The sequence below is a fragment of the Hipposideros armiger genome, unplaced genomic scaffold (assembly GCF_001890085.2).
Source record: "Hipposideros armiger isolate ML-2016 unplaced genomic scaffold, ASM189008v1 scaffold_253, whole genome shotgun sequence".
Classification (NCBI taxonomy): Eukaryota; Metazoa; Chordata; class Mammalia; order Chiroptera; family Hipposideridae; genus Hipposideros; species Hipposideros armiger.
This window is the reverse complement of record NW_017731603.1, coordinates 506,321-529,272: the sequence shown is the minus strand read 5'-3', so window position 1 is coordinate 529,272 and position 22,952 is coordinate 506,321. Positions and strand designations below refer to the sequence as shown.

General features: G+C 60.1%; 1 protein-coding gene across 5 annotated transcripts in view; it reads left to right on the top strand.

Moving 5' to 3' along the window:
- Window positions 1-21,466, top strand: part of DAGLA (diacylglycerol lipase alpha) — a 61,171-nt gene extending 39,705 nt beyond the window's left edge. For all 5 annotated transcript variants that reach the window (XM_019656056.1, XM_019656058.1, XM_019656059.1 and 2 more), the window contains 15 exons: window positions 1,867-1,954; window positions 3,826-3,960; window positions 4,595-4,672; window positions 6,382-6,506; window positions 10,143-10,296; window positions 10,851-10,934; window positions 11,055-11,132; window positions 11,598-11,678; window positions 12,531-12,673; window positions 13,017-13,085; window positions 13,410-13,482; window positions 14,737-14,933; window positions 15,770-15,899; window positions 16,460-16,647; window positions 18,084-21,466. In XM_019656056.1, coding sequence (XP_019511601.1) covers window positions 1,867-1,954; window positions 3,826-3,960; window positions 4,595-4,672; window positions 6,382-6,506; window positions 10,143-10,296; window positions 10,851-10,934; window positions 11,055-11,132; window positions 11,598-11,678; window positions 12,531-12,673; window positions 13,017-13,085; window positions 13,410-13,482; window positions 14,737-14,933; window positions 15,770-15,899; window positions 16,460-16,647; window positions 18,084-19,035 — 2,575 coding nt within the window. In that variant the 3' untranslated portion in view covers window positions 19,036-21,466. The remainder of the gene's footprint in view (window positions 1-1,866; window positions 1,955-3,825; window positions 3,961-4,594; window positions 4,673-6,381; window positions 6,507-10,142; window positions 10,297-10,850; window positions 10,935-11,054; window positions 11,133-11,597; window positions 11,679-12,530; window positions 12,674-13,016; window positions 13,086-13,409; window positions 13,483-14,736; window positions 14,934-15,769; window positions 15,900-16,459; window positions 16,648-18,083) is intronic.
- The last annotated feature ends 1,486 nt before the right edge of the window (window positions 21,467-22,952 follow it).

The following is a 22,952-nucleotide window of genomic DNA, read 5'->3' as shown; positions in this document are numbered from 1 at the left end:
GGCCCTGTGTGGGTAAGAGGCGTCAGAGCTTATAGGTCCTGACCTGTTGCGGTTTCTCCCGCTCTAGGGCGGGGCTTGGGAGGATGGCCCAGGCCATGTCTTGGTTAGTATGAGCGCCTTTCAGGCTGTTATCCACTCACCCTCCCTCTGCTTGAAACCAACAGTTTTTCTAACAAGGTCATCTTCAAGTCTGCTGACCGTTCATTCACCTCCAGGTTTAGGGATGCGCACAAGCCCTGCTGTGCCTCACGGACAGGCTAATTTAGTTTCTGGAAGTCAGGAAGCTGTTTAAGTCTTTGGCCCTTTTCTCCTTCTAGTGACATCTGGTAGGGGTTGGGAGATGGGTTATTCCCAGCACTACTCTCTGAGAGCCTTGACCTTGGACCTTTGCAGGAGTATCTGCCCTCCCTTCACTCTAGTGAGTCCCAGGGCAGACGGGTGCTGGGTCCATGAACTTTTTCTGTCCAGATTTAGTATGTCTCCCTAGCCTAACTTATGCATTGGGCCAAACCTGTCACCCTCTCCATCTGCCCCCTGGTGGTCATAAACGATACTGGAGTACAGTGTACAGTCAGCACTTCCATCAGGCCAGAGGCCCAGAAGGAAATTCTCTTTGAACGTTTGAAAACCCCATTAGGTTAGAAAGAGTTTAAAAAAAAAAAAACCCAAAAAACTGTGATACTCTGGGAGCCCAGTTTGGTCATCATGCTGTCCCTTCATGAAGCCCCTGGCAGGTTGGACGTTGGTTTAGAATGTAAGCCTGCCCAAGTCCATTAGCGCTGACAGGTCCCAGCAATAGCGGTCCCCTTGCACCCTTTCCTAACCCCCTCCTGTAGCCCTGGAAGGCCCTGTGGCTTTCCCTGGCCTTGTGGAACTTGAGTTGGGAGCAGGAAGCGGCCTTTCCCGAAGAGAAGAGCCAAGAGGCTCAGGAAGGAGGGCCCGGCCTGTCACTCCTGATGGACGCTAAGTGCCTTGCACATATTCAGGGCCACCGAGGCCTTCCCCTCCTGACCACCCGGCATCAGGTTCTGACAGGGCCAGCAGGAGGGCACATGTCACAAAAGCAAGCCACGCTGCTCTTGCTCAGTCTGGAAATGTACATATTTAATATTGGATCTGTTATCTTCATGCTCAGAACACACCGAAGTCTGGGCACTCAGCATTGGAAGGACCTCTATGGATAACTGGCCAATCTTTCTGCCTCTGGGTGCAGAGTCCTGGATACCTGACTCCCATCAGCACAGCCAGCCCCACAGGGGCTGGGGGTGGGGGCAGGCATGGCCGGGGACCAGCCGTGCAGATGAAGGCTGGGCACCCGCTCCCCTCCACTGTAACAGACCCAAGGAGCTGGGTAATGCAGAGCCTCGCTCAGCCCTTAAACTTCCCCCCAAGCACAGAGACTGTATCTGAAATCCTTTTGAGGGTTGCGACGGGTTTGCTGTAGGCCTTGGAATGAGTTGGCAGAGAGGCCTGGGGCCCTGCTGTCATCTACCAGGGCTCTTGGTTTGAGCCTTTGGATACCTGGGTCACAGAGTAGCCCCCAGTTTGGGCTCCCAGCCCTGAAGCCCCCAGGGCATGCTGGTGTTCAGGCTACAAAACCGGGGCACCTGGGTGCTGGCCTCGGCCATCAACGCACCACCTTAGACCAGCAGGAGTCCCTCCAGGAAGGGCCCTGCTGGCTGACAGCCCAGTCGCTGGCCTCCCAGCTTCGGCTGGGCCTGGGCCTGTTCTCCTCTAGACCCCCTGTCAGGGAACCTATTGGTGGGGCCCTGGGAACAAGCCACCCTGTTTCTGTAACGTCTGGGCCCCGACTCTTCTGGTCCAACCATGTGACCTCACACATACCAACTCTCCCCCACTTTGCAGGCACCGCCTGGAGGAAGGTCAGGCCACCAGCTGGTCACGCCGGCTCAAAGTGTTCCTCTGCTGCACCCGGACGAAGGACTCACAGTCAGTAAGTGCTAGGGGGGGGGGGTCACGTCCCGTGGGCTCACGTCCTGCTGTCAGTGACACAGGAGCCTTCCCTCCTTGGCAGAGCTTGGTGGGGGCTGGTAGAAGGGAGCTGGGTTTCCAGCAGGAGCCAGGTGACAGCCTACTGGTACGAGCACCTGTTATTCACTGCCGATTCCCTCCTGCACACAAAACAGCTGACCCCTTGCTTTGTCAAGGGAACAGAAAGATTTGAAGACCTTACCCTGACCCCATTGGAACTTGGAGTCTAATTTAGGAGAAGGGATACTCAAAAACCAGGGCAACCTTAAGACAAAGCAAAGCAGCATATAACCAGCTGCAAATTATTCTGGAAGATCCGACAGCGCTATGAAGTGCTTAGTATGGTCCTAGGTGTGCATAGCCAGCCTTCTGCACCGGGCACTCTGAGAAGTAACCAGAGGACCAGACTTGTCAGTGCCAGGGAGTTGCAGAGGAAAGACGGGTCAGCTGTGGGCGGCCCTTCCTTTGGTGGGGGTGGGGGGGCCTCAGGGTCATTGAGGTGGAGCTCCCAGCACTGGCAGGGCCCTTAGAGATCATCTGGTCCTAGCCCTCGTTTTGCAGACCAGGCATCTGAGGCCCAGAGAGGTGGAGTGACTTGCTCAGTGTCCCACAGCTAATTAGTGGCAGAGCCAGTGAGATCAGGAGACCACTCCCCCCTGAGCCAGACAGCAAGTAACCTCCATGGAAGCCCCGGAAGCCTTGAGTGGTTTCTTCTCACCAGCAGACCCTAGTGAGCTGTGGAGTGAGTAATTAATTGTCAGAATACCCCTCCGTCTCAAGGTTCCCTGGCGAGCACCCCCACAGGACTAGGGGGTCTGAGGGGTCAACGCCCACGGTCCATGGGGAGCATGCACAGCCCTCCTGGGCACTTGGCAGAGTTGGGGCTCGGGTTGGAACCTGGTGAAAAGGCAGAAAGAACATCACGGGGGTCCCAGGGGTCAGGTTTGGTCCAGTTCAGCCTTTGCTGTGTTGCTTAAAACTTGAACTGGATGCCAACATTGAAAAATCAGGACATTTATGTAAACTTCTCTATTTCTGGATCTGGCAACTTGGGCCCCTTGCAGGGCTAGTCAGCTGGAGCTGAGCACTAACTGGTTCTGTGTGGCCCTGTTAGGCACTTGAGTTTGAAACCCTTGATTTTCCTTCACTTACAAGTGCCAGACACTCAAGGGGAAACCGAGCGACAGAGCCACAGTTGCCTTGAGCATATTCCCACCACAGCCTCTTCTAACAGGTTAGGGACAAGGTTTCAGACTCCAGCTTGGTATGAGGCAGGGAGGACTCAGAGAACACGGGCCATCATGTCCTGAGGACAGGTTTGCAGGGAAGCAGAGGGGCCCGGCATCACACCCTTCTCCAGGCACATGGTGGGGGTCCCTGAGCCTGCAGCTGCGGGCAGAGTGGAGAGGAAGCAGCCGGGAGCTCAGTTTTGGCTTCTCTGCTAGAGAGAAAGGCCGGAGGAGAAAGCAGCGGGCTGTGCAGGCCTTGATGCCTAGCGTCTAGGGAAAGCGCAGGAAGTGGCTCCAGTTGGCATCTGTGCGTGCTAGACGGTGATTGCCCTAGGAGCCCTGAGGACAGAGGAGGGCCGGGAGGTGGACATGGAGAAGGGGCAGTGGCCATGGCAACTACTGCCAGGTCTGCAGGGCCCAGAGCCCAGACGGGGCCCTCAGGCTCACGCTGCACAGGGCTGCACGGGGCTGCACGGGGCCGGGCTGGGGTGAACTTGCACAAGGGCACACAGAGCAGACCCCCAGCCCCGGGGGATTCACTCCTGGTCTCTCATCCTCTCTCCTGCTCCCCCGCCACCGCCTCCTGCCTCCCTGGACCTCATAGGATGCCTACTCGGAAATCGCCTACCTCTTTGCGGAGTTTTTCCGGGACCTGGACATCGTGCCGTCCGACATCATCGCTGGCCTGGTGCTGCTCCGGCAGCGACAGCGGGCCAAGCGCAATGCCGTGCTGGACGAGGTGAGTACCTGGCCCTTCTCCAGGCGGCCTCCAGCACCACCTCCTGCCCAGGCCTCTCCCACCGCCCCCGCTCCTGCTGCTTTCCCTCCCAGGCTCTGCACACCCTCGTGGGCCCTGAAGGTCACCCTGCGATGCTCGCTCCCCTCCCTTCTCCAGCTCATCCCTGCAGCCACCACTCATGGCTCTGACTTGAGTGATGTCCATCTGCTGGGCCATGTGTGGCTGCTTCCCGGGCTGCTGCAAGAGACTTGTAACCACAGGGGCTAATGAGTAGTGCAGCTCGGGCCTCAGCCCTGTGCACTTGCCTCTCCATCCCTTCCCACCCCACCCCCGCCAACACCGTCTCCCTCCCACCATCTTCTGCAAAATGCGTTTCCCCCTGGCCTGGGCTAGGAACATCCCAGGGAGTGGGGTTTGGGGACAATGCTTTGAGTGGAAAGGGAGCACCTGGAAATAGGAGGAGAGCTCAGCTTTTGGAAAACTGGCTGGGTCACAGAAGAGCTAGAAACCACTCACGCCTTTGGGCTCTCAGGCCTTTGGGAAGCAGGCACAGTGCAGAGCTGGTGGCTCAGACCCCCTTTCTCAGCCGTGCAGCTGGGCCTGGGGCAACCACCTTCACACGCCTGTTTTATAGGCCAACAATGACATCTTGGCATTCCTGTCGGGGATGCCAGTGACGAGAAACACCAAGTACCTCGACCTCAAGAACTCGGTGAGTCAGAACCACCCCCAGCCCGCCTGTCCCTGGTCCTTCTCTCCCTCTGCCGGAATGACCTGAGCAAACCACCTGCTCCACCATGAGTACCACCTCAGCTCTCCAGACAGCCCCTCCTCTTGGGTCACCCCCCCCCCTTTGTCCCAAGAACCCCTACAGCTCTGGTTTTACAAATGAACCCCCTGAATCTGCTTGACCATGCTCAGGATGTTTGGTCCTGGCCCCCGGGGATTATAAAGCGCTTTACCAGGGTGAGCTGCTATTGTAACTGCTGCCATTACTATTGTTACAAAAGGCAGCGGGACATAGCTCTTCGGTTTCCAAGCCTTTTTGAATAGCAGAACCTCTTCTCCAGCATCTTTAGTAGAAATCCAGTGTGTGTGTCACAGGGAAGCTGGGGCCGGTCCCGTGCCGCCCAGGCTGAACTGCAGCTGGCCCTGCCTCGGAAGCAAACCCATTTGGGCGTGCATCAGCCCTGCTGCTGTCACTGTGACCATGAGCAAGCCCCTGACCTCCCTCCCTCCCAACCCCAGCCTGTTACCACACACGGACAGGGCGCTGGGCACACCTTCCACACAGAGCTCTGGTGGGGAGCCATCCTGAGTCCAGTTCCCAGCACGCCACCAGTAAATAGTGGTGCCAGTCCAGATGCTTCTAGAAAGGATTCAACCTCACATCTCAGCCTCTTGGAAAAGCCTCGGGTCTCCATCTGACCGCTCGACTCCAGGTGCTCTCCCTGCAGAGGGGAGGGGGCGAGACAGGCAACCAAGCCTCAAGGTGTTGGGGTCCCCCGCCTGCCACCTGGCAAAGGCTGCCAGTGTCCCTGCCTTGCAGCCTCAAGCCGAAGTAGAGAGAGGATAATTGTCTTCTCCAGCTCATTCCTGAAGAGCAAGCAGAGCCGCCCAGGGAGGGTTCCACCCCTCTGAGCCCTGATTAAGGCACCATCTTTTTCACTTCACAACATGACTAATCACCCTCTTGAACCTTTACAAGGTGACTAAGTCCCTTTAAGTGCAGGAGTCTTCCAGTGCCTGGGGTACCGGGACGCTGGAATCCGCTTTCCCAGGACACCTGTTCCTCCTGCCTCCCTCCAACCCTGCGGCTGGAACAACAGCCACTGGCCTCAGACACTAGGCTTCCAATTGGCGCCTTTCCCAGAGAGATCCCAATCTGCCCAGACGCCTCTTGGAGCCAGTGACTCAGTGCGTCAGGCTGGAATCTCCCTATATTTACAGACAGAGAACCTGAGGGCCCAGAGTGGTGACTTGTCTGGTCACCCAGCTTGTCAGTGTCTCCAGGGCTGGCCCCGCTGCTCAAGGCCTAGCTACTCCAGCTGGAGGGCCCAGGGCCTCTCAGGGTTAAATCTCCCTTTCCAGGGACTGATTGCTGAGGCGGGGTGATGACCACTCATGCCTCCCCCTCTCTTCCCTTCTTGGGAAACTGGGCAAGGAAATCGACCCAGTGCTCCGTGTGTTTTTCTGTCCCCAAATCATTAATTCTGAGATTGGAGCAACAGGACAGGTCTCAGGAGGATACGTGCCCTGGTTGCCTGGAGATAATTAGGGAAATGCAGCTATCTGTAGGAGCGGTCCCTCCTATGGGGTGGAGGTGGGGGGGTGGCATCTGGAGCCCATGGGGAGCCCATGGGCCCTGAGGCTATGGCAGGAAGGGCAGGAGGTGACTGCCCTCTGATCTCTCTCTTCCAGCAAGAGATGCTCCGCTACAAAGAGGTCTGCTATTACATGCTGTTCGCGCTGGCTGCCTACGGGTGGCCCATGTACCTGATGCGGAAGCCCGCCTGTGGCCTCTGCCAGCTGGCACGGTCCTGCTCGTGAGTACCGCCCCGTCCTCCCCGCTGGCCAGCGTATGGGGAGGGGCCGAGGCCGCGATGCCAGGCCTGCCTGGGAAGGCTTCTCTTCCGCACCGTCTCTGGGCCTCGACCTCCCTGGTTCCAGCATTAGCCCTGGGTAGGGAGAAGCATGGGCTTTTGGGGTCACATATAGACTTTGTCACTTGCAGCCTTGGGCAAGTCGGTCTCCCTCTGCCCACCTCAGTTTCTTTATCTGTAAAATGGGGACAGGGATATACACCTCCTGGAATGGTTTGGAGAGGATTAAGTGAGAGCTTGCTTGGCATCTGGCCCTGCTGGTTACCATCCCCTCCCGTCCCTTTCCCTGGCACTCTCACCCGCTCCCCTCTGCGCACGTCTTTCCTTCTCCTGCTCCCCTTCTGCACTCTTCCTTTCCGAAAGAAAGGACTTTCCTGGTAGAGAGCCCCACTCCATTGCGGCCTCTCTGGAAAGACACTGAGAAGGCCCTTCAGTGACAGGCTCTTCCCAGGGAGCTGGCAAGGCCTCAGCCCTGGACCTGATTGTAACCGGGCACCACCCTCAGCCAGGGACTGGGGTGGACTCTGTTTTCCCAAGTGGGCCAGAGGAGGGCACAGCTCCAGGAGGGCCCTCCCCGTCCTTGGTGTCTCCACCATCAGCCCAGGCCAGGCAGAAGGAGGACAGCTCCCTAGCTCCCTGTTCCAGAAAGGCTGGCGTGCTGGGCGGGCGGCTTCTATCTGCGACACCCCTGCCCTTGAGGCCCACAGCAGCCACCCTCCTCCTGTAGTGCCTTCCTTTCCACAGAAAGCTGTGTGGCTCTCAGGACCTCGTTCTCACCATCCCTCCGGTGAGTGACAGAGTGGACCAGGGCACCCCATGCCCCCTCCCCATCTTTGACAGCCTGCACACAGCTGGTATTCCTCTCCACATTCTTGGGAGCTCCTGCTGCGGCAGAGAGCTGCTTAAAAAGAGCACTGGCCCAGGAGTCCCATGACCAGGGCTCTGACAGGCCCTGCTCCCTCCCTCCCTGGCAGGATGGGGGCATCATTTGCATGGCAGTGTCTGTTCTGGCTGCCCGTAGGCTATCTCAGAAGCCAGGGCGTCACTGGCAAGCTGGGCACGAGGCATTCTGCAGACAGGAGGGATGTGGGCATTTATATCAGCTTCTCAGTGATACAGGGAGAGAGAGCAGACGGTCCTCAGACCCCGTGAGCGACCAGCTGGGTCCCCGCCTGGAAGAACCAGGTGTCTGGGGGATGGAGAAGAGGCGCGCCTGAAGGCCAGGCCTGTAGCCAAGGGTGCTGGGATGGAAGCCAGAGGGCGGTGCCCCCTTCTTTGAGGACCAGCCTGTCCATAGCAGCCCAGGGTCCCAGCGCCAGCGTGCGAAGGAGGGCTGCCCACCTGCCATGGGCCCAGGCCTTTCACCTGGCAGCAGTTCTGCCGTCCCACACAGAGCATGGCAAGCCAGGCTTGCCTAGGGCCCTGCCACCCAGTCTCCTCTCAGCAGGAGTGCTGGTCTTGACAATGCAGCGGGCCCCTCCGTCCCAGGCTGCTGGCCCTGCTGCTCTCCTCAGTCCTTCTGGCCCCTGGTTCGCTGCCTCAGAGGCAGCCAGTCCTCTCGCTGGACAGAGGAAGAGCCACGTTTATTGCGTGCCTGTTGTATGCTGGGCCCTTTCTGCATCTTGGGCCTTTGATCTCACACTAGCCTTGTGAAGTGTCTGTCAGCACTCACCCTTACAGAGGAGGAAACTGAGGCGTTGGGCGGCCAGGTGCCCTCCAGGCCCTCACAGTCAGGAAGGGACACACCAGAGTATGGACTCAAGCCCGGGTCTATTTCTGAAGGCCACACTGTGGTGGCCACATTCTCAGTGCTAACGGAGAGGGCTGAGGTTGGAGAGAGCAGACAGCTGCTGCCTGAGAACTGGAGCCTGGGCCCCAGACCTAGGCCCACCCCTACATGGTCTGGCATGGCGTTGGGGGGCTGTCTCAGCATGCATTGAGGTGGTCACCCAGTGGCTTCCAAGGTTTGGCTCTACTCTGGGATTTCTCAGCAAGGCCTTTCCCCGTTGCAAAGTGCATAACAATGCCTCAGGTGCTACTCGAGTGAAGACAAACCTCTCAGCATCACCGAAATTCAGGATTCTTAATAAAATCTCAGCTGTCATCTCAAGACAGCTGGAGGCGGTGGGTCATGTGCTCTCATGGCTCCTGGCTTGATCTGTTGGGTGCTGACTCCCTCTGGTGGCCTGAGGAGCAGCTGCACTCCTTGCTGGGTGCCCAGCTTGGATGCTCACCCATTCATTTGTTGGGGGGGCGGGGGGAGGAGAGCCCACTCTGTGCCTGGTGCTGTTTTTGGTGCTGGGGACATTGCTGTCAACCAAGCAGAGCAAAGCCTACCCTGAAGCCCATTGCCTGGTGGGGAGGCGCAGACAATGCACAGACCTGGAAATGTAGCCCCTTAGAGCAGATGGGTGCTTTGGAGAAAAATAAGCTGGGCGTGTCATCGGGCCCGGGGAACACTGGCCAGGGGCCTGGCTGTGTGAGATGAGGGCCAGGGCAGACCTCACCATAGCGTAACATTTCAGCAGAGGCCATTCACGCAATATTCAGAAGAGTGCTTCAGGCAGGGTGAGCATCGGTGCAAAGACGCTGAGGCAGGAATACGGCCAGCATGTCTGAGGGAAGGCCACTGGGACCGGAGGGGCGTCGGAGGCAGCAGGCCAGAGTCAGGGCCAGATGGGGCAGGGCCCTTGGCCCCTGAAAGGATCCAGCGCTCACACGGCAAGAAGGGCAGTATTGTCGGGTTTTCAGTGAAGTGACATGGCTTGACTTACATCTCAAAGGGTCACTCTGGCTGCCTAGCTGAGGTGATAGGAGGCCAATGTAGATGAGGGAGACCTGTCAGGAAGCCTGTGACACTCCAAGGCGGACATAATGGCGGCATGGAGCAGGGTGGAAGGGGTGGAGGTGAGGGAAAGAGGTTGGAGTCTGGTTGTGAATTTGAAGGTGGAGCGAGCGGACGTGCTGGCCAACTGGATGTGGGGTGTGCGGTGGGAAGGGGACCCGAAGATGCCTCTGAGCACGGGGCTGAGCGATGAGCAGGCAGGCTGTGGAGGACTGTGGGGAGCACGCGGAGTGGGCCATCGGGGCCTGGGACCTGGAGAGATTGCGATCCTGTGGGACAGCTGAGAGGAGATGTCGCGTGGGCCATTGGGTGGGAGCATCTGGAGGCCAGGGGCAGGTCTGGGCGGCTCATCAGCACATAGATGGCATTAAAGCCTGTTACTGGATGAGGCCCTGCAGGAGCGAGTGTAGCCAGAGGGGAGAGGAGTCCAGAGCTGACCCCTGGGCCTCAGGAGAGGACAGGCTGAGGAGGCTGCCAGGGAAGGAGACCCAGTCCAGGAGAGAGGGTGCCCGTGGCTGAGCCGGAGAGCACCTCACGGGGGAGGGAGGCCCCCTGGGTCACGTGTGTCAAGAGGCCAAGTGAGACAAGGGCTGGGAACTGGCCAGTAGAACTTCGCAGGGAGGTTCGGGAGGGCGTGGGCTGCACGAGTGTGTTCCAGAGGGAACGAGAGGGGGATATTGCCCTATGGGGAGGGGGGGGGTCCCTCGCTCTGAGCCCCTGCCACCCCACCCCAGGTGCTGCCTGTGCCCCACGCGGCCCCGGTTTGCCCCTGGAGTTACCATCGAGGAAGACAACTGCTGCGGCTGCAATGCCATTGCCATCCGCCGCCACTTCCTGGATGAGAACATGACGGCCGTGGACATCGTCTACACTTCCTGCCACGATGCGGTGAGAGGCTGGGGCGGGCTGGCCTGGCTGGTGTGGCCCCGGCTTTTGTCCTCTGCAGGCTGCGGCCTGGTGTCAGGAGCAGGTGGCCAAGGATGTGGGTGCCCAGGCGTTTCTCCCAGGCAGCAGAAGCCCTTGGCTTTGCTGGCACTGCCGGCAGCAGCCTCCACACCTCCCCAGCTAGGCAGACCAGGGATGGGCCCTTCTCCCACACCCACCCCGGGGCTAGGAAGTGGACCCTAACCCCACACCCAACATTGGGGCTCCTTGGCCCCAGTCTTTGGGGAAAGGAATCGAGGAAAAAGGCAGTGAGGCCCTGGAGAGGGGTGCTCTGGACACAGCATGCGGGACAGCAGCACTCGGGGCTGATCAGAATGGAGGAGCTGGGAGGGCAGAGTGGGCTGTGAGCGGGGCCAGAAGGGATCTACCGTGATGGTGGCGGTGGCGGGCGGGCAGCCGTGCAGATTCCCTGGCTGGGAAGGAGGGCTGCTTAGGTCGCTTGCCTGAGTCTGGCCCCATCCCATGGCACTCGGGCTCACGAGCCACACTCCTCCTAGGTATACGAAACCCCCTTCTACGTGGCAGTGGACCATGACAAGAAGAAGGTGGTGATCAGTATTCGGGGAACCCTGTCCCCCAAGGTACACTGCCCGAGGCTCCCCACCCTCCGCTGGGAACCTCCTCACAGCCCTCATGGGGTGCTGCTTCCCTCTTACTGTCCTCCTCAGCCCTGCCCCTCACCTGTTCTCTCTCCCCACAAGGACGCCCTGACTGACCTGACTGGTGACGCCGAGCGCCTCCCCGTGGAGGGACACCACGGCACCTGGCTGGGACACAAGGTACCCACCTGAGGGACACTGGCCTTCTCTCCTCCCCCGCTAGCATACAGACCTGTCCTGTCGGTAGAGTGGGGTCCTCCCTGCTCTGTGGGCTCACCGGCTGAGATTGGTCAGAGAGGTTTGGATTCATCTGGAAGGTTGACGGCGGCCCACCTGCCAGGACCACCCCAGCCCTGCCTGGCCTAGATCCTGACCCAGAATAGCCTGAGGAGGCAGAGCTAGGAAGATATCATACTGGTTTCTATTAATACAACCCCTCTGAGCCTCAGTTTTCTCATCTGTGAAACGGAAACAATGTGATAAAGTGTCCACCAGCCCCCACAGCCAGGCTGTGATGCGGACCAAAGGAGGAAGTAGGTGGGATGGGGTAGTGAGCAGCAGATCCCTGTGGTTTGCTGATCCCTAAGAGGCCTACCTCTCTCCCGGGCCCCTCTCCGAGCACCATCTCTGTTCCTCCTCACCCAGGGAATGGTCCTCTCAGCTGAGTACATCAAGAAGAAGCTGGAGCAGGAGATGGTCCTGTCCCAGGCCTTCGGGAGAGACCTGGTGAGGCGCTTCCCATGCCACCAAGCCTTTGCCACGTGTGGCTCTCCCCCGACAAGGCAACAGATGGGGGCCAGGAAGGCTGAATGCTGGCACCGCCCCTGAAGACCAGGCTCCCACGCTTTCCTTCGGCCCTTGGCTCCCAGCCCCCTTCTCACTTGCTCAGTCTCTCCTGCCCCCTCTGACCCGTTCCTCTTTTGCACCAGCTCCTCTTGGGCTGTCCTGCTTAGCCCCACCCGGTTATAAGCACTTGCTCTATGCCAGGCAGTGGAGGCACAAAGATGGCTCCAGCTTGGGGGCTTGCAAACTAGAGCAGAATGACAAAGAAAATAATTGCAGAGCAGACAGAAGGGGAACTGCTCTGATTGGGGGTGATCTGGGCCCTGCCCACTGCCCACACCCTGTGCAGGCAGCTCCCGAGGTGCCGCCAACTGCCCTTCCCAAAACCAAGCAGTCCCTGGCCTCAGGCAACCCTAGTCTAGCTGTTGGGGCCCAGGCATTGGGGCAGGCGACCAAATGATTATCATAGAGTGTAATTACCATATATAAAGGTCATTCCCAGGTACAGATGCCACGTCTAGCAAGGAGTGAGCCTCTCCTGGAAAATCAGGAAGGGCTTCTCCCAGGAGATAACTTCTGAGCAAGGTTTTGAAGGATGAGTAGGAGTTTGTTAGAATAGTCTCCCCTGAGAGGTTTCTCTGTGGGGGCCTAGCTTAGGTCTTCCTTTGCCCCAGCACCCAAGCAACACAGACATGATCCCAGGTCTCTGGGAAGACCCCCTGCCTCCCTGGTATCAGTAAGATGTCAGCTTGGCAGGCAGTGGGGCAGGGCTCTCAGGCTTCTCTTGGTCCCCAGGGCCGTGGAACCAAACACTATGGCCTGATTGTGGTGGGCCACTCCCTGGGTGCAGGCACCGCTGCCATCCTCTCCTTCCTCCTGCGTCCCCAGTACCCGACCCTCAAGTGCTTTGCCTACTCCCCACCAGGGGGCCTGCTGAGGTGAGCTGCCTAGGGCTTCGGAGTTGGCTGGGGCTGGCTGGGGCTCAGGGTGGAGACAGGGCTCTGGCTGGCTGGAGCTGGGGGCTGGACCTGGCAGTCTGGCTTCTGGTCAGTGGGGGCCTGGGAATGGCCTGGTAAGTGGAGGCAGGCTCTGTCAAATGCCAGGAGGGCCCCGGATCTACCTTTGGCAAAGCCCTACTGGCAGGAAGGGTGGGACAGGAGCAGGCAGCCCAGCCTGGCACCTGTGACCTCCCCAGGGGGCCTCGAGTCTAGAAAATAACCCCAGGAGTGTTGGGACATGGTGTCCTCCCCCACCTGAGCGCCTCCTCTGCTCCCCTTGCAGTGAGGACGCCATGGAATACTCCAAAGAATTTGTGACAGCCGTGGTTCTGGGCAAAGACCTCGTCCCCAGGCAAGTCACTGCTCCCCGTCTCCACCATCCCAGCCTGGGGTATTCCTCCCTCTCAGGACCGCACTCGGGCTCCAGTCTCTGTCATTCAGATTCCCATCTCCGTGGAGGACCCCAGGGCCCTCTCCCACCCTCAGGTACCCAAGCTGAGAGGACAAGGTGGACCCGCCCACCTGGCATCCCTTCCCTGGCTTGGTCCTGACACTGGCTGCCTGGTCTTCCTGTTACTGGGCGCTGGGCGTGTGCCTGCCCCTGCTGCCCTTCCCTCTGTACCCCTCCGCATCCCTGGCTGGGCCAGGCTGACTCCCATCTTGCTTCGTCCACCAGGATCGGCCTCTCCCAGCTGGAAGGCTTCCGCAGACAGCTCCTGGATGTCCTGCAACGAAGCACCAAGCCCAAAGTGAGCTTCCTCGCCTCGCTTCTGCCGGGGCACCCTGGCTCTGGGTCTCTTGCATGTCTTGTGCCCTGCCTATTCCTCGGCACAAAGCACAGCGGCCCCAGCCACAGGAGGCCAGGCTGGGGTGTGGTTGGTGTCCTGGGAACCTCAGGCTGTCAGTCCTTCAACATCTCTGAGCTTATCCCATTGACCCCTGCTTGTCCTTGTACAAATGGGGAAACCCAGAGTGGGCGAGGAACATGCTTTTGCTCACACAAGTTGTAACTGAGTCAGTTTCCAGCTGAGGGCTCCTGAGTCCTGGCTGCTGTCCTGCAGAGCTGCCTAAAATCTGGAGAAAGCTATCCCCAAGGCTCCGGGCTTTAAGTGTGTGACAGGAAAGCCTCTTCCAGAGCCCGCTGTGGTTCCCAGCTCAGGGGGGCTGGCGCCCACCTGGGGAGATCGGGGTGGAGCTTGCTCTGATCTTCCATTGCTGCGAGAGGAGAGGAGCAGCCCTTTCTAATCCCTCATCAGCTCTTCCGAGGACACTGAGGGGCTCTTCCTGAGGCAAGCTGGCCTTTAGTAGGCCAGACCAGGGGGAGGCTGGGGGATCTGCTGTGGCAGGCACTCGGAGGCAGGCAGCAGGGGGCCAACCTGGACCAGCGGGCCCTCCGTGCCCCCACCCCTCACCTCATTTGCTGCCTCAGCCCAGTGTGGACTCTTCCCAGCCTTGGTGCCCCTGACCCTCTGGCAGGCAGGGCCCTGGGCCAGGTGTCAGGTGCCAGGGGTGGGCCAGGCAGTGAAGTCTTAGGGGACCGTGTCTGCCTAGAGGAGCCTGATTCCTGTGAGACCCAGTCCTGGGCACTTGTCAGGCCCTGGAGGCAGGTGGCTGGGAACCAACCCAGAGGTGGCCAGGCTTGGTGGGTGCAGCTGGACTGAATTTAGGGGTCTGTTCTGCCTCTAAAGGGACAGAATGACAAGTCCCTTCCCCTTGCTTGGCCTGTTTCCCCATCCACTAGATGAGGGGTTGAGGGGTCCTCCAGCCCCTTTCCAGCCCTGAAATTTAGCAATTCCATGACACCTGTCCCTGGCGTCCTTTTGGCCCTCATGACTGCCATCCACCTCAGCTACTGCTCCTTGAGGTGGGCACTGCCCTTCCCTCTGCCCCATGGCCACCCCAGCTCCCACCTGTCACCTATGAGCTCTCCGTCTGAGCACCTCTGCCCCGGCTCACCCAGCCAGCGCTGCTCAGCTGTCCCCATCTCCCCCCTACTTGCACAGTGGCGAATCATCGTGGGGGCCACTAAATGCATCCCCAAGTCGGAGCTGCCTGAGGAGGTGGAGGTGACCACCCTGGCCAGCACTCGGCTCTGGACCCACCCCAGCGACCTGACCATTGCCCTGTCGGCCAGCACCCCACTTTACCCACCCGGCCGCATCATCCACGTGGTCCACAACCACCCAGCAGAGCAGTGCTGGTAGGTGCTGCCCATGATCCCAGTCAGCTGGGGGTGGCAGTAGCCAGGCCAGGGGCTGCACCGTCCTGGAGACTGGACAAGCCAGCCTTCGCTCAGTCACCCCTTGGGGCTGAGGGTGGAGGCTGGGAGACAGTGGCCCAGGGCACCCACTGGGGTCGGGGGTTGGGGTATGTTGTCTCAGCCTTGGGCCCTGGAAGAGGAACAAAAAGGTGGTCTGGAGCAGGACAGCAGGCTCCTCTCTTGACAGTCCCAGCCTTTGTCCCCAGTGTCAGCCTTCCCTGGTGTTCCCTAGGGCAATTCTCCCCACTGGTGGTCCATTTAAAAGTGGATCCCCTGGAGGGGTCACCCTAAGGCCCTGGCCAGTTCATACCTCAGTTGTCACTTGGCATCACCTCTGGGATAGGTGGTAGACAGCTATGAGCAAGGGCGGGGGGCGGGGTGTCCAGGACAGAGAACAGGATGGGCCAGTCCTTGACCTTGCCGCTGTCATGATTGTTCAGAGGCCTGGGCCCGGAACCCTCCTCCAGCGATGGCTGCCTGCCCTGAGAAAGGCTTGCGAGCTGGGCACTACCCAGGGCAGAGCAAGCACGGCCCAGGCCTCAAGCTTGTAGATGGCTGTGCAGGGACTATGGCTGAGGCTCAAGGTCAGCTTTTTCCAGCCTCTGTTCCTGGCTGGGCTAGAAGTGCAGGGACGCAGCCCTGCTGACCAGGCTGGGCAGGGGTCCTCCAAGTTCACCCCACCCCTGCTGAGCCAGGAAAAGCAGAGCCAGGGCCTGGGGGCCGAGGTCAGGCTGCCACCCACCCGCAGCTTCCCTCTGGCCCCTGTGCCCCCTCAGCTGCTGTGAGCAGGAGGAGCCCACGTACTTCGCCATCTGGGGCGACAACAAGGCCTTCAATGAGGTGATCATCTCGCCAGCCATGCTGCACGAGCACCTGCCCTACGTGGTAATGGAGGGGCTCAACAAGGTGAGCCCCTGGGCAGCCCTGGGCGCTGGCACCTCGTCAGAGCCCCGCGGTGCTTTGCGAGCCATATCTGTCCCCATATTATAGGCAAGAGTGTGGACTCGCAGAGAAGTTAGCCAGAGTCCCCAGCTGGGCTGCAGTGGGGCCAGAGAGCCCACTCATATTCTGGCCTCTGCACCCCTGCTCTGTCCACATCGCCACGTGGCCCCGTGGTGGGGAGGAGTTTAGGAAACTCCCAGGGACCTGTCCCTGAGGCACGCTGAGCTCAAAGGCCCTAAAGGCCACCTGGCACTTGACAGATGCACAGCCAAGCAGGGACAGCCTCGGCCATCATCTGCCCATGGAGGCTGACCACAGGGAAGGAAACCAGCACCCTGACCCATCTTTGGGGAGAGGCACAGTAGCAGGGCTAGTCCCCAGCCTTCCTGGAGGGGAAGGGACCCGAGGAGAGCAGAGTGGAGCCCAGCTGACCCGTGCAGGCCTCTTTGGCCTGGCCTGCTGCCCTGCCCCCACACGTGGTTGTCACCGCTCCACCACCACCAGCTTCCCCATCCTGTCCCCAGGTGCTGGAGAACTACAACAAGGGGAAGACGGCTTTGCTCTCTGCAGCTAAGGTCATGGTGAGCCCCACCGAGGTGGACCTGACTCCTGAGCTCATCTTCCAGCAGCAGCCACTGCCCACAGGGCCACCCGTGCCCGCCGGCCTCGCCCTGGAGCTGCCCGCGACAGACCACCGGAACAGCAACGTCAGGTGAATCCCGCCCACCCCAGCCCCAGCCCAAAGTGTGCATGCAGCGGCCACGAGTGTGGTTTCAGAGCACATATGCCTGTGCAGTGTGCATCCCATGTGCAGACCTAGCCCGTATGTTCAAGCAGCTCTGCACATACGTGCACAAGGGGGTGAACTTGTGCCCTCTGCTGGGGCTGTCTCCCGCCCTGCTCCCCCTGTCCCCTCCCCCCAGCCTGCCATCAGTGAAGCCCACATGGACTAGTGGGCATGTAGGGACACACAGCCTCTTAGTCACAAACACATAGGCTCACTCATACCCACTTAGACCCAAACATACGGACACCCATGCACTTACCTCCATGCACACACGTGTGTCTGTGCATTTGTATTGAAGCTCACACATGCAGGCTTGCCTCACAAGTAGCTCTCAGAACAGACAGCTCCATATAGACAGACATACACCAAGACGGAGGCCGAGATACACACACACAAGGACACACCTGGACAGGCAGCCCTGTATGTGAATGAATAAATGCCCAAACCCAGCCACACACAGGTGGGTCAGCGGACACGCAGACAGTTAGTATGTGCGCTGGCGACATAAACACAGAGCCATGCACACATGCTCCCAGACACACACCCCACATTCACAGCAATGTTTGGGGGGGGGGTTGGGTTCTTAAGTGGGGATCTTCCTACCTCTCTGGGCCTTCCTGCCTGTGCCCGGAGCCCAGGGAGGGCACAGATCTGTCCAAGAGGCTGCTGAGAATGGTGACCAACTGTTTCTCTGCCCTCGGTGGGGCACCTGGACAGCTCTCCCTACCTTTTGTGCATTTCCTGTGGCAACTGCATGACCAGATGAGGGAGCCAGTGTCCGTTCTCTCCACAGTAACTGCTGCACCCCCGCTCTGCTCTGCGCCAGGGCTCCTGTCTAGCAGAGGGCTATGCTCCATGGGCGAGGCAGGACGAGCCCCCGTGTGAGGAAGGGAGGGCTAGAGCTCTGGGAGCGGCACAGAGTGGTGCTGGCCTTGAGCGGGGAGGCCAGCCGGGGCAGCTCTGGGCAGTGCTCCCTTTCCCCTTCCACATTGCCTCATGAGTGACGTGGGGCAGCCAGTCTCTGGGCCTCAGTCTCCCTTTGCTGCAGTGACAGGGCATCGGCGCCCATTCCCCAGCAGTGCTCCTGGAGCCCTAGTGCTCCCAGCGGGGCCGCAGGCCCTCAGGGCCCCCACCCTGGCTAAGCCAGCATCAGCTGTCTTCTGTCTTGGTTTTCTTGTGGGTTTTTCTTTTTCTTTTTTTTTTTTTGAATAAGGGTCCCTGCCCCAAACAGTTCAACCATCGCTAAATGGACTTTCCCCTCCCCCTCCCCCCCCCCACCTCAAGTTCCCTCCAGCAGGGAGCTGGGGGTCGGTCTCTGTGCTCTCCTGAGTCTCACTCCCTCCCTGCCCTGCCCTCTGCAGGAGCAAGTCCCAGTCTGAGATGAGCCTGGAGGGCTTCTCAGAGGGGCAGCTGCTGTCCCCAGTGGCGGCGGCCGCAGCAGCCCGCCAGGACCCCGTGGAGCTGCTGCTGTTGTCCACCCAGGAGCGGCTGGCAGCAGAGCTGCAGGCACGGCGGGCGCCACTGGCCACCATGGAGAGCCTCTCAGATACGGAGTCGCTGTACAGCTTCGACTCCCGCCGATCCTCCGGCTTCCGCAGCATCCGCGGCTCGCCCAGCCTCCATGCCGTGCTGGAGCGCGATGAGGGCCACCTCTTCTACATAGACCCGGCTATCCCCGAGGAGAACCCGTCCCTGAGCTCACGCACGGAGCTGCTGGCAGCCGACAGCCTGTCCAAGCACTCACAGGACACCCAGCCCCTGGAGGCGGCCCTGGGCAGCGGGGGCGCCACCCCGGAGCGGCCCCCCAGCGCGGTGGCCAATGACCAGGAGGAAGAGGGGGGTGGCAGGGTGGCCTCCCGTGGAGAACTGGCACTGCACAATGGGCGCCTGGGGGATTCGCCCAGCCCTCAGGTGCTGGAGTTTGCCGAGTTCATCGACAGCCTCTTCAACCTGGACAGCAAAAGCAGCTCCTTCCAGGACCTGTACTGCATGGTGGTGCCTGAGAGCCCCACCAGCGACTACGCAGAGGGCCCCAAGTCCCCCAGCCAGCAAGAGATCCTGCTCCGAGCCCAGTTCGAGCCCAACCTGGTGCCCAAGCCCCCGAGGCGCTTTGCGGGCTCAGCCGACCCCTCCTCTGGCATCTCGCTGTCGCCCTCCTTCCCACTCAGCTCCTCAGGCGAGCTCATGGACCTGACTCCCACGGGCCTCAGCAGCCAGGAGTGCCTGGCAGTGGACAAGATCCGGACTTCTACCCCCACCAGCCGCGGGGCCAGCCCCACCAAGCAGGATGACCTGGTTATCTCGGCACGCTAGCACCCTGAGTGGCTGCCAGCTGAGGCCTGGGCCAGAGCAGGTGGCCTCTCGGGCTCCATCCAGGTGGCTGCCCCCAGAGCCGGACAGCTTTGAGGAGAGGCTCCCAGAGACCAGTTCAGCCTCCGGCATGGGGCACTGCTGCTGAGCTGGGGGTCCCCATCCCTACCTCAGCTTAGGACCCCCCAGAGCCAAGGCAGCTGGGATCTGGGCCCTTCAGAAAGGGGAGGGGCAGGGAGCAGGGAGGACATGGCGCGGCCTGCCAGCCTGACCCGAGGGGCATCCTGGTGCCCCCTATTTCAGGACAGGCAGTGGGCATTCTGACTCCCTATCACTGCCTTCTGGCTGCTCTCCCAGGACCAAGATGGAGAGCAGCCCCCTCCCCACACAATTCTCATCTGTGGTCCAGGCTGGCATCTGCCCTGGCCACGCCCCAGATCTGGTGCCTGCTGGCCAGCCCCTGGGGTGACCCCCCACCAAGGTGGCCCACAGTGCTGTGTATGTTTACAGAAGCTGCTGGGCTGGGCTCAGGACGTGTCCTGGGCTTGCACGCCCCCTACCCCAATCATGTGTTCAGTAGCTCCCCTCAGAGCAGCGCAGGGGCCTAGAGGCGCCTGGAGGAGGGTGGAGTCAGGACTGCCCCTTCTCCGATTGGTGTCCCCCATGCTGACCCCTCTGTCAGTAGGCTCTGGGCACCTAGGCCTGCCCCGCCTTCCCTTTACTTTCTGGCTTGCCTTCTACTCCCAGGGATCCTGGCCATTCAAAAGGTGGATGGCACAGGTGTGACCACCCCTCGCTGCAGAGTCAGTGCCCTGGGAGGGAGGGCACGGAAAACCCTCTTCCTTTGAGGGCCCCATGGAACCCCCTTCATATCATACCCGCCCCCCCCATGCCTAGGCAGCCCCAGGCCCTGGGATCTGAAACCAAACACACCTCCACTCCCCTGACGCCCCTCCTCACCGGCCTGGGCTCTGGCAGCGCTTTCTTCCCTACCACCCCGAATGTTCTGTTGACAGGAAGCAGGGCCAAGAGTAGGGCATTGTGGGACCCGTCTAGAGACCCCCTGCTCACTGCTGGGGGAGTACAGGAGGGTCAGGCTTTGGGGCTCTCCTGGCTTAGCCAGAGGTCTCCACATCCCCCACTTGAGGGGTTCTTTCCCAGTTGGATTGGGGAGGCAGAGACCAGGCCTTGCCCCAGAGGCCAAGTGGGGGAGGTTGTGCATGCTCGCGTGGGGCGTGTGTGTGCATGTGCATGAGTGTATACCGTTCCTGAGGAAGGGGCTGTTGGGGTGCCCACCCCACCCGACCCCACCTGCCTGCCTGCTGCCCCCTCCCTAGTCTGCCAAGAGAACAGCCAGTGAACGTGATGTGGCTGGGGGCTGCAGGCGAGCTCAGTTTTGGCCATCGCCCGTTCTCCTTGTCTCACCCGCTGCTCTGACCCCTGGTCTGGAAAACTTGTGCCGAGGCGTTGACCATCGCTGTGCCTTCGTCTCCTCGGAGGCATGCCCCCCCCCAACTCTGGGCCTGTCCACTGCCTCCCTGAGTCATCTAGGCATCCCTAGCCAAGACCCCCCATTTCATGATCACTGGTATCTGGTGCCTGTGCCCTGGGACCCCTGCCCTGGGACCCCTGCCCACCCTGACAGATGAACACAGAGACCTGGGAGCTGGGTCTCCCTCACTCTGTGACTCCTACTCCTCACCAGGCTCCAGGACCCTGCCCTGCTGAGGGCCCTGCTGCTGGCATAGCCTGGGCCCAGCACAGAAGCAAGACAAATCAGTGGCTCTTGGAACTTAAAAAAAAAGACAAATTGTAAATCAGAGTAACGTTCCAACGAGCACCCCAGCCAATAGCAGGGAGACTTAGGGTCTGGCCTTTTAACTCCTCCTCTGCCAAGGTGGGCCTGGGACCTCTAAGGGGGCGTGGCACTCACCCATGCCCAGGACTGAGCCATCAGGGACAGGCTCCCCACCCCAAGGCTGCAGCCGCACAAGGTTCCAGGCTTGGGGCTGGGGCAGACTTGGACTCAGCCCTGGGTGCCCCAGGGTCAGCCCACCCCTAACCTGCCCCCTCTTCCTGCACCACACTTGGGGGGGTCTGAGCCACCCCCCTCAGCCCAGCTCGGCTCAGCCCTATACCTACTCTGTCCCCCATACCTGCAGCACAAGCTCTCCCAGCTGGGCGCTGGCCTGTCCTCCCAGGGGCCTGGGGAACCTCCATATGCAATTGGTAGTGAGCAGCCAGGCCCCACGGACACCATGCACTCTACGTGCCATTCTCCCATAACTTTTTTTGTACTTAATGTATGAAAGATCCAAACTAATATTGCTGTAAAAAGGAGAGACAAATTAATATAGCTTATTCTATAAATATATCTGTATATAGAGGTTTCTGTATATTGTACAGAGCTGTGTATAAACTGGATGTAAAAGCACGCTGGCTGCCTTGAGTGACTTCTCTTCCCGGCAGGTGGGGCTAGGGGGCTCGCTGCTGATATCAGTGGCAGAGTGGTGGGAGGGGACCTCTGAGACGCTGGGCTCTCCTTGCTGTCAAAGCCCTGATCCAGGACGACACTTTGAGTCACAGAGACCAGATTCTTGAAACCCCCTTTGAATGAGAGTCCCGCCTGTGTGAGATGTGTGCCAGGGGATCGAGCTGACCTCACTGGAGCCTTGGAAGATGGGGCTTGTTAGCCCCTTTCTCCTCCCTGAGGGGTCTGGGGCTCAGAGAGGGTAAGTAAACCGTCCAAGGCCTCAGAGCCAGCACTTGGGGTACCAGGCTGGTCTGACATTGCGTACCCCCTCTGCCCAAAGTTGACAGCTAGGGCAGGGGAGGAGGACTCCACTAAACGCCTCAGCTGGGTCACACGGAAATGTAGGGGCCACTGGACGTCTTTGCCGAGGGCTTCCCTAGGAGCATGCAAAAGACCTGGCCAGGCCCAGGGCACCTCAGGGACCCCAGCCCAGCCTGGCTCCAAGACAGTGAGGACTGGGGAGCAGCTGCAGAGCCAAGGTGGGCAGGCAGCTGGGCTTCATGGCAGCCGCATGCCCAGGCCTGTGCTCTCCACACACCAGGTGGTGCTGTTCCTCCAGCCAGTCCCGCTGTGACCTGCAAGCTTTGACTTGACCTTGACCTTCCCTTTCCCTACACTGTCCACCCTCCCACCCTGAGTCTAGAGTGACCCTACTTGGTGAGGGGTTCGGGAGGGTGATAGAACAGTGCCTGTCTTCACCCAAGTCCACTCTGAACAGAAGAGGAAACTTAGGCTAGATAAGGGCAAAGACCTGCTCAAGGTCACTCCGACGGTGGGGACAGATCTAGGACCAGAACCCAGGCCTCCCAGCCTAGGACTCTGGCCTCTACCTTTACCTAATGGTTTTCAGAGGTTCTACTCACCCAATAGTCTCATTTGATTTGCAAATTATCCTATCCAATTAGAGGAGCAGAAACAGAAGCAACTGAGGGCCAGAGAAGTCCTGTAACTTGCTCAAGGTCGCACAGCCAGAGTGTGGGGTAGGGAAGGGCTCTCATGAGGGGCAATTCTGGGAGGGGCTGGATTGGCGCTCTGGTTCCCAGTGCCCACTCAGGACTCTTGGATGGTCCCTCCATCTCAGCTTCAAAGGAGATGGGAGGGAGGTTACCCTGCAGGGTCCCCAGACCCAGCTGTGCCCTCTCATCCTAGTCAAGAGAAGCTGTGCTCCTGGCCTCACAGACTCTCTGGATTTCCACTGACCACCCTTTGGGCTTCCTCCGTAAAATGGGCGGATGCCAGGGCTGTGGGGGCCCATGGAGGCCTGGAGTCCTGCAGTAGGGAGGCCTGCCAGTGGATTGAGCCCCACCCTCTCCTGGGCTGGCCTCCAGCTGGTTACTCATTAACCCTGAAGACCCTGCCTCCCTTTCCCCAGGGCTGCCTTCTGTCC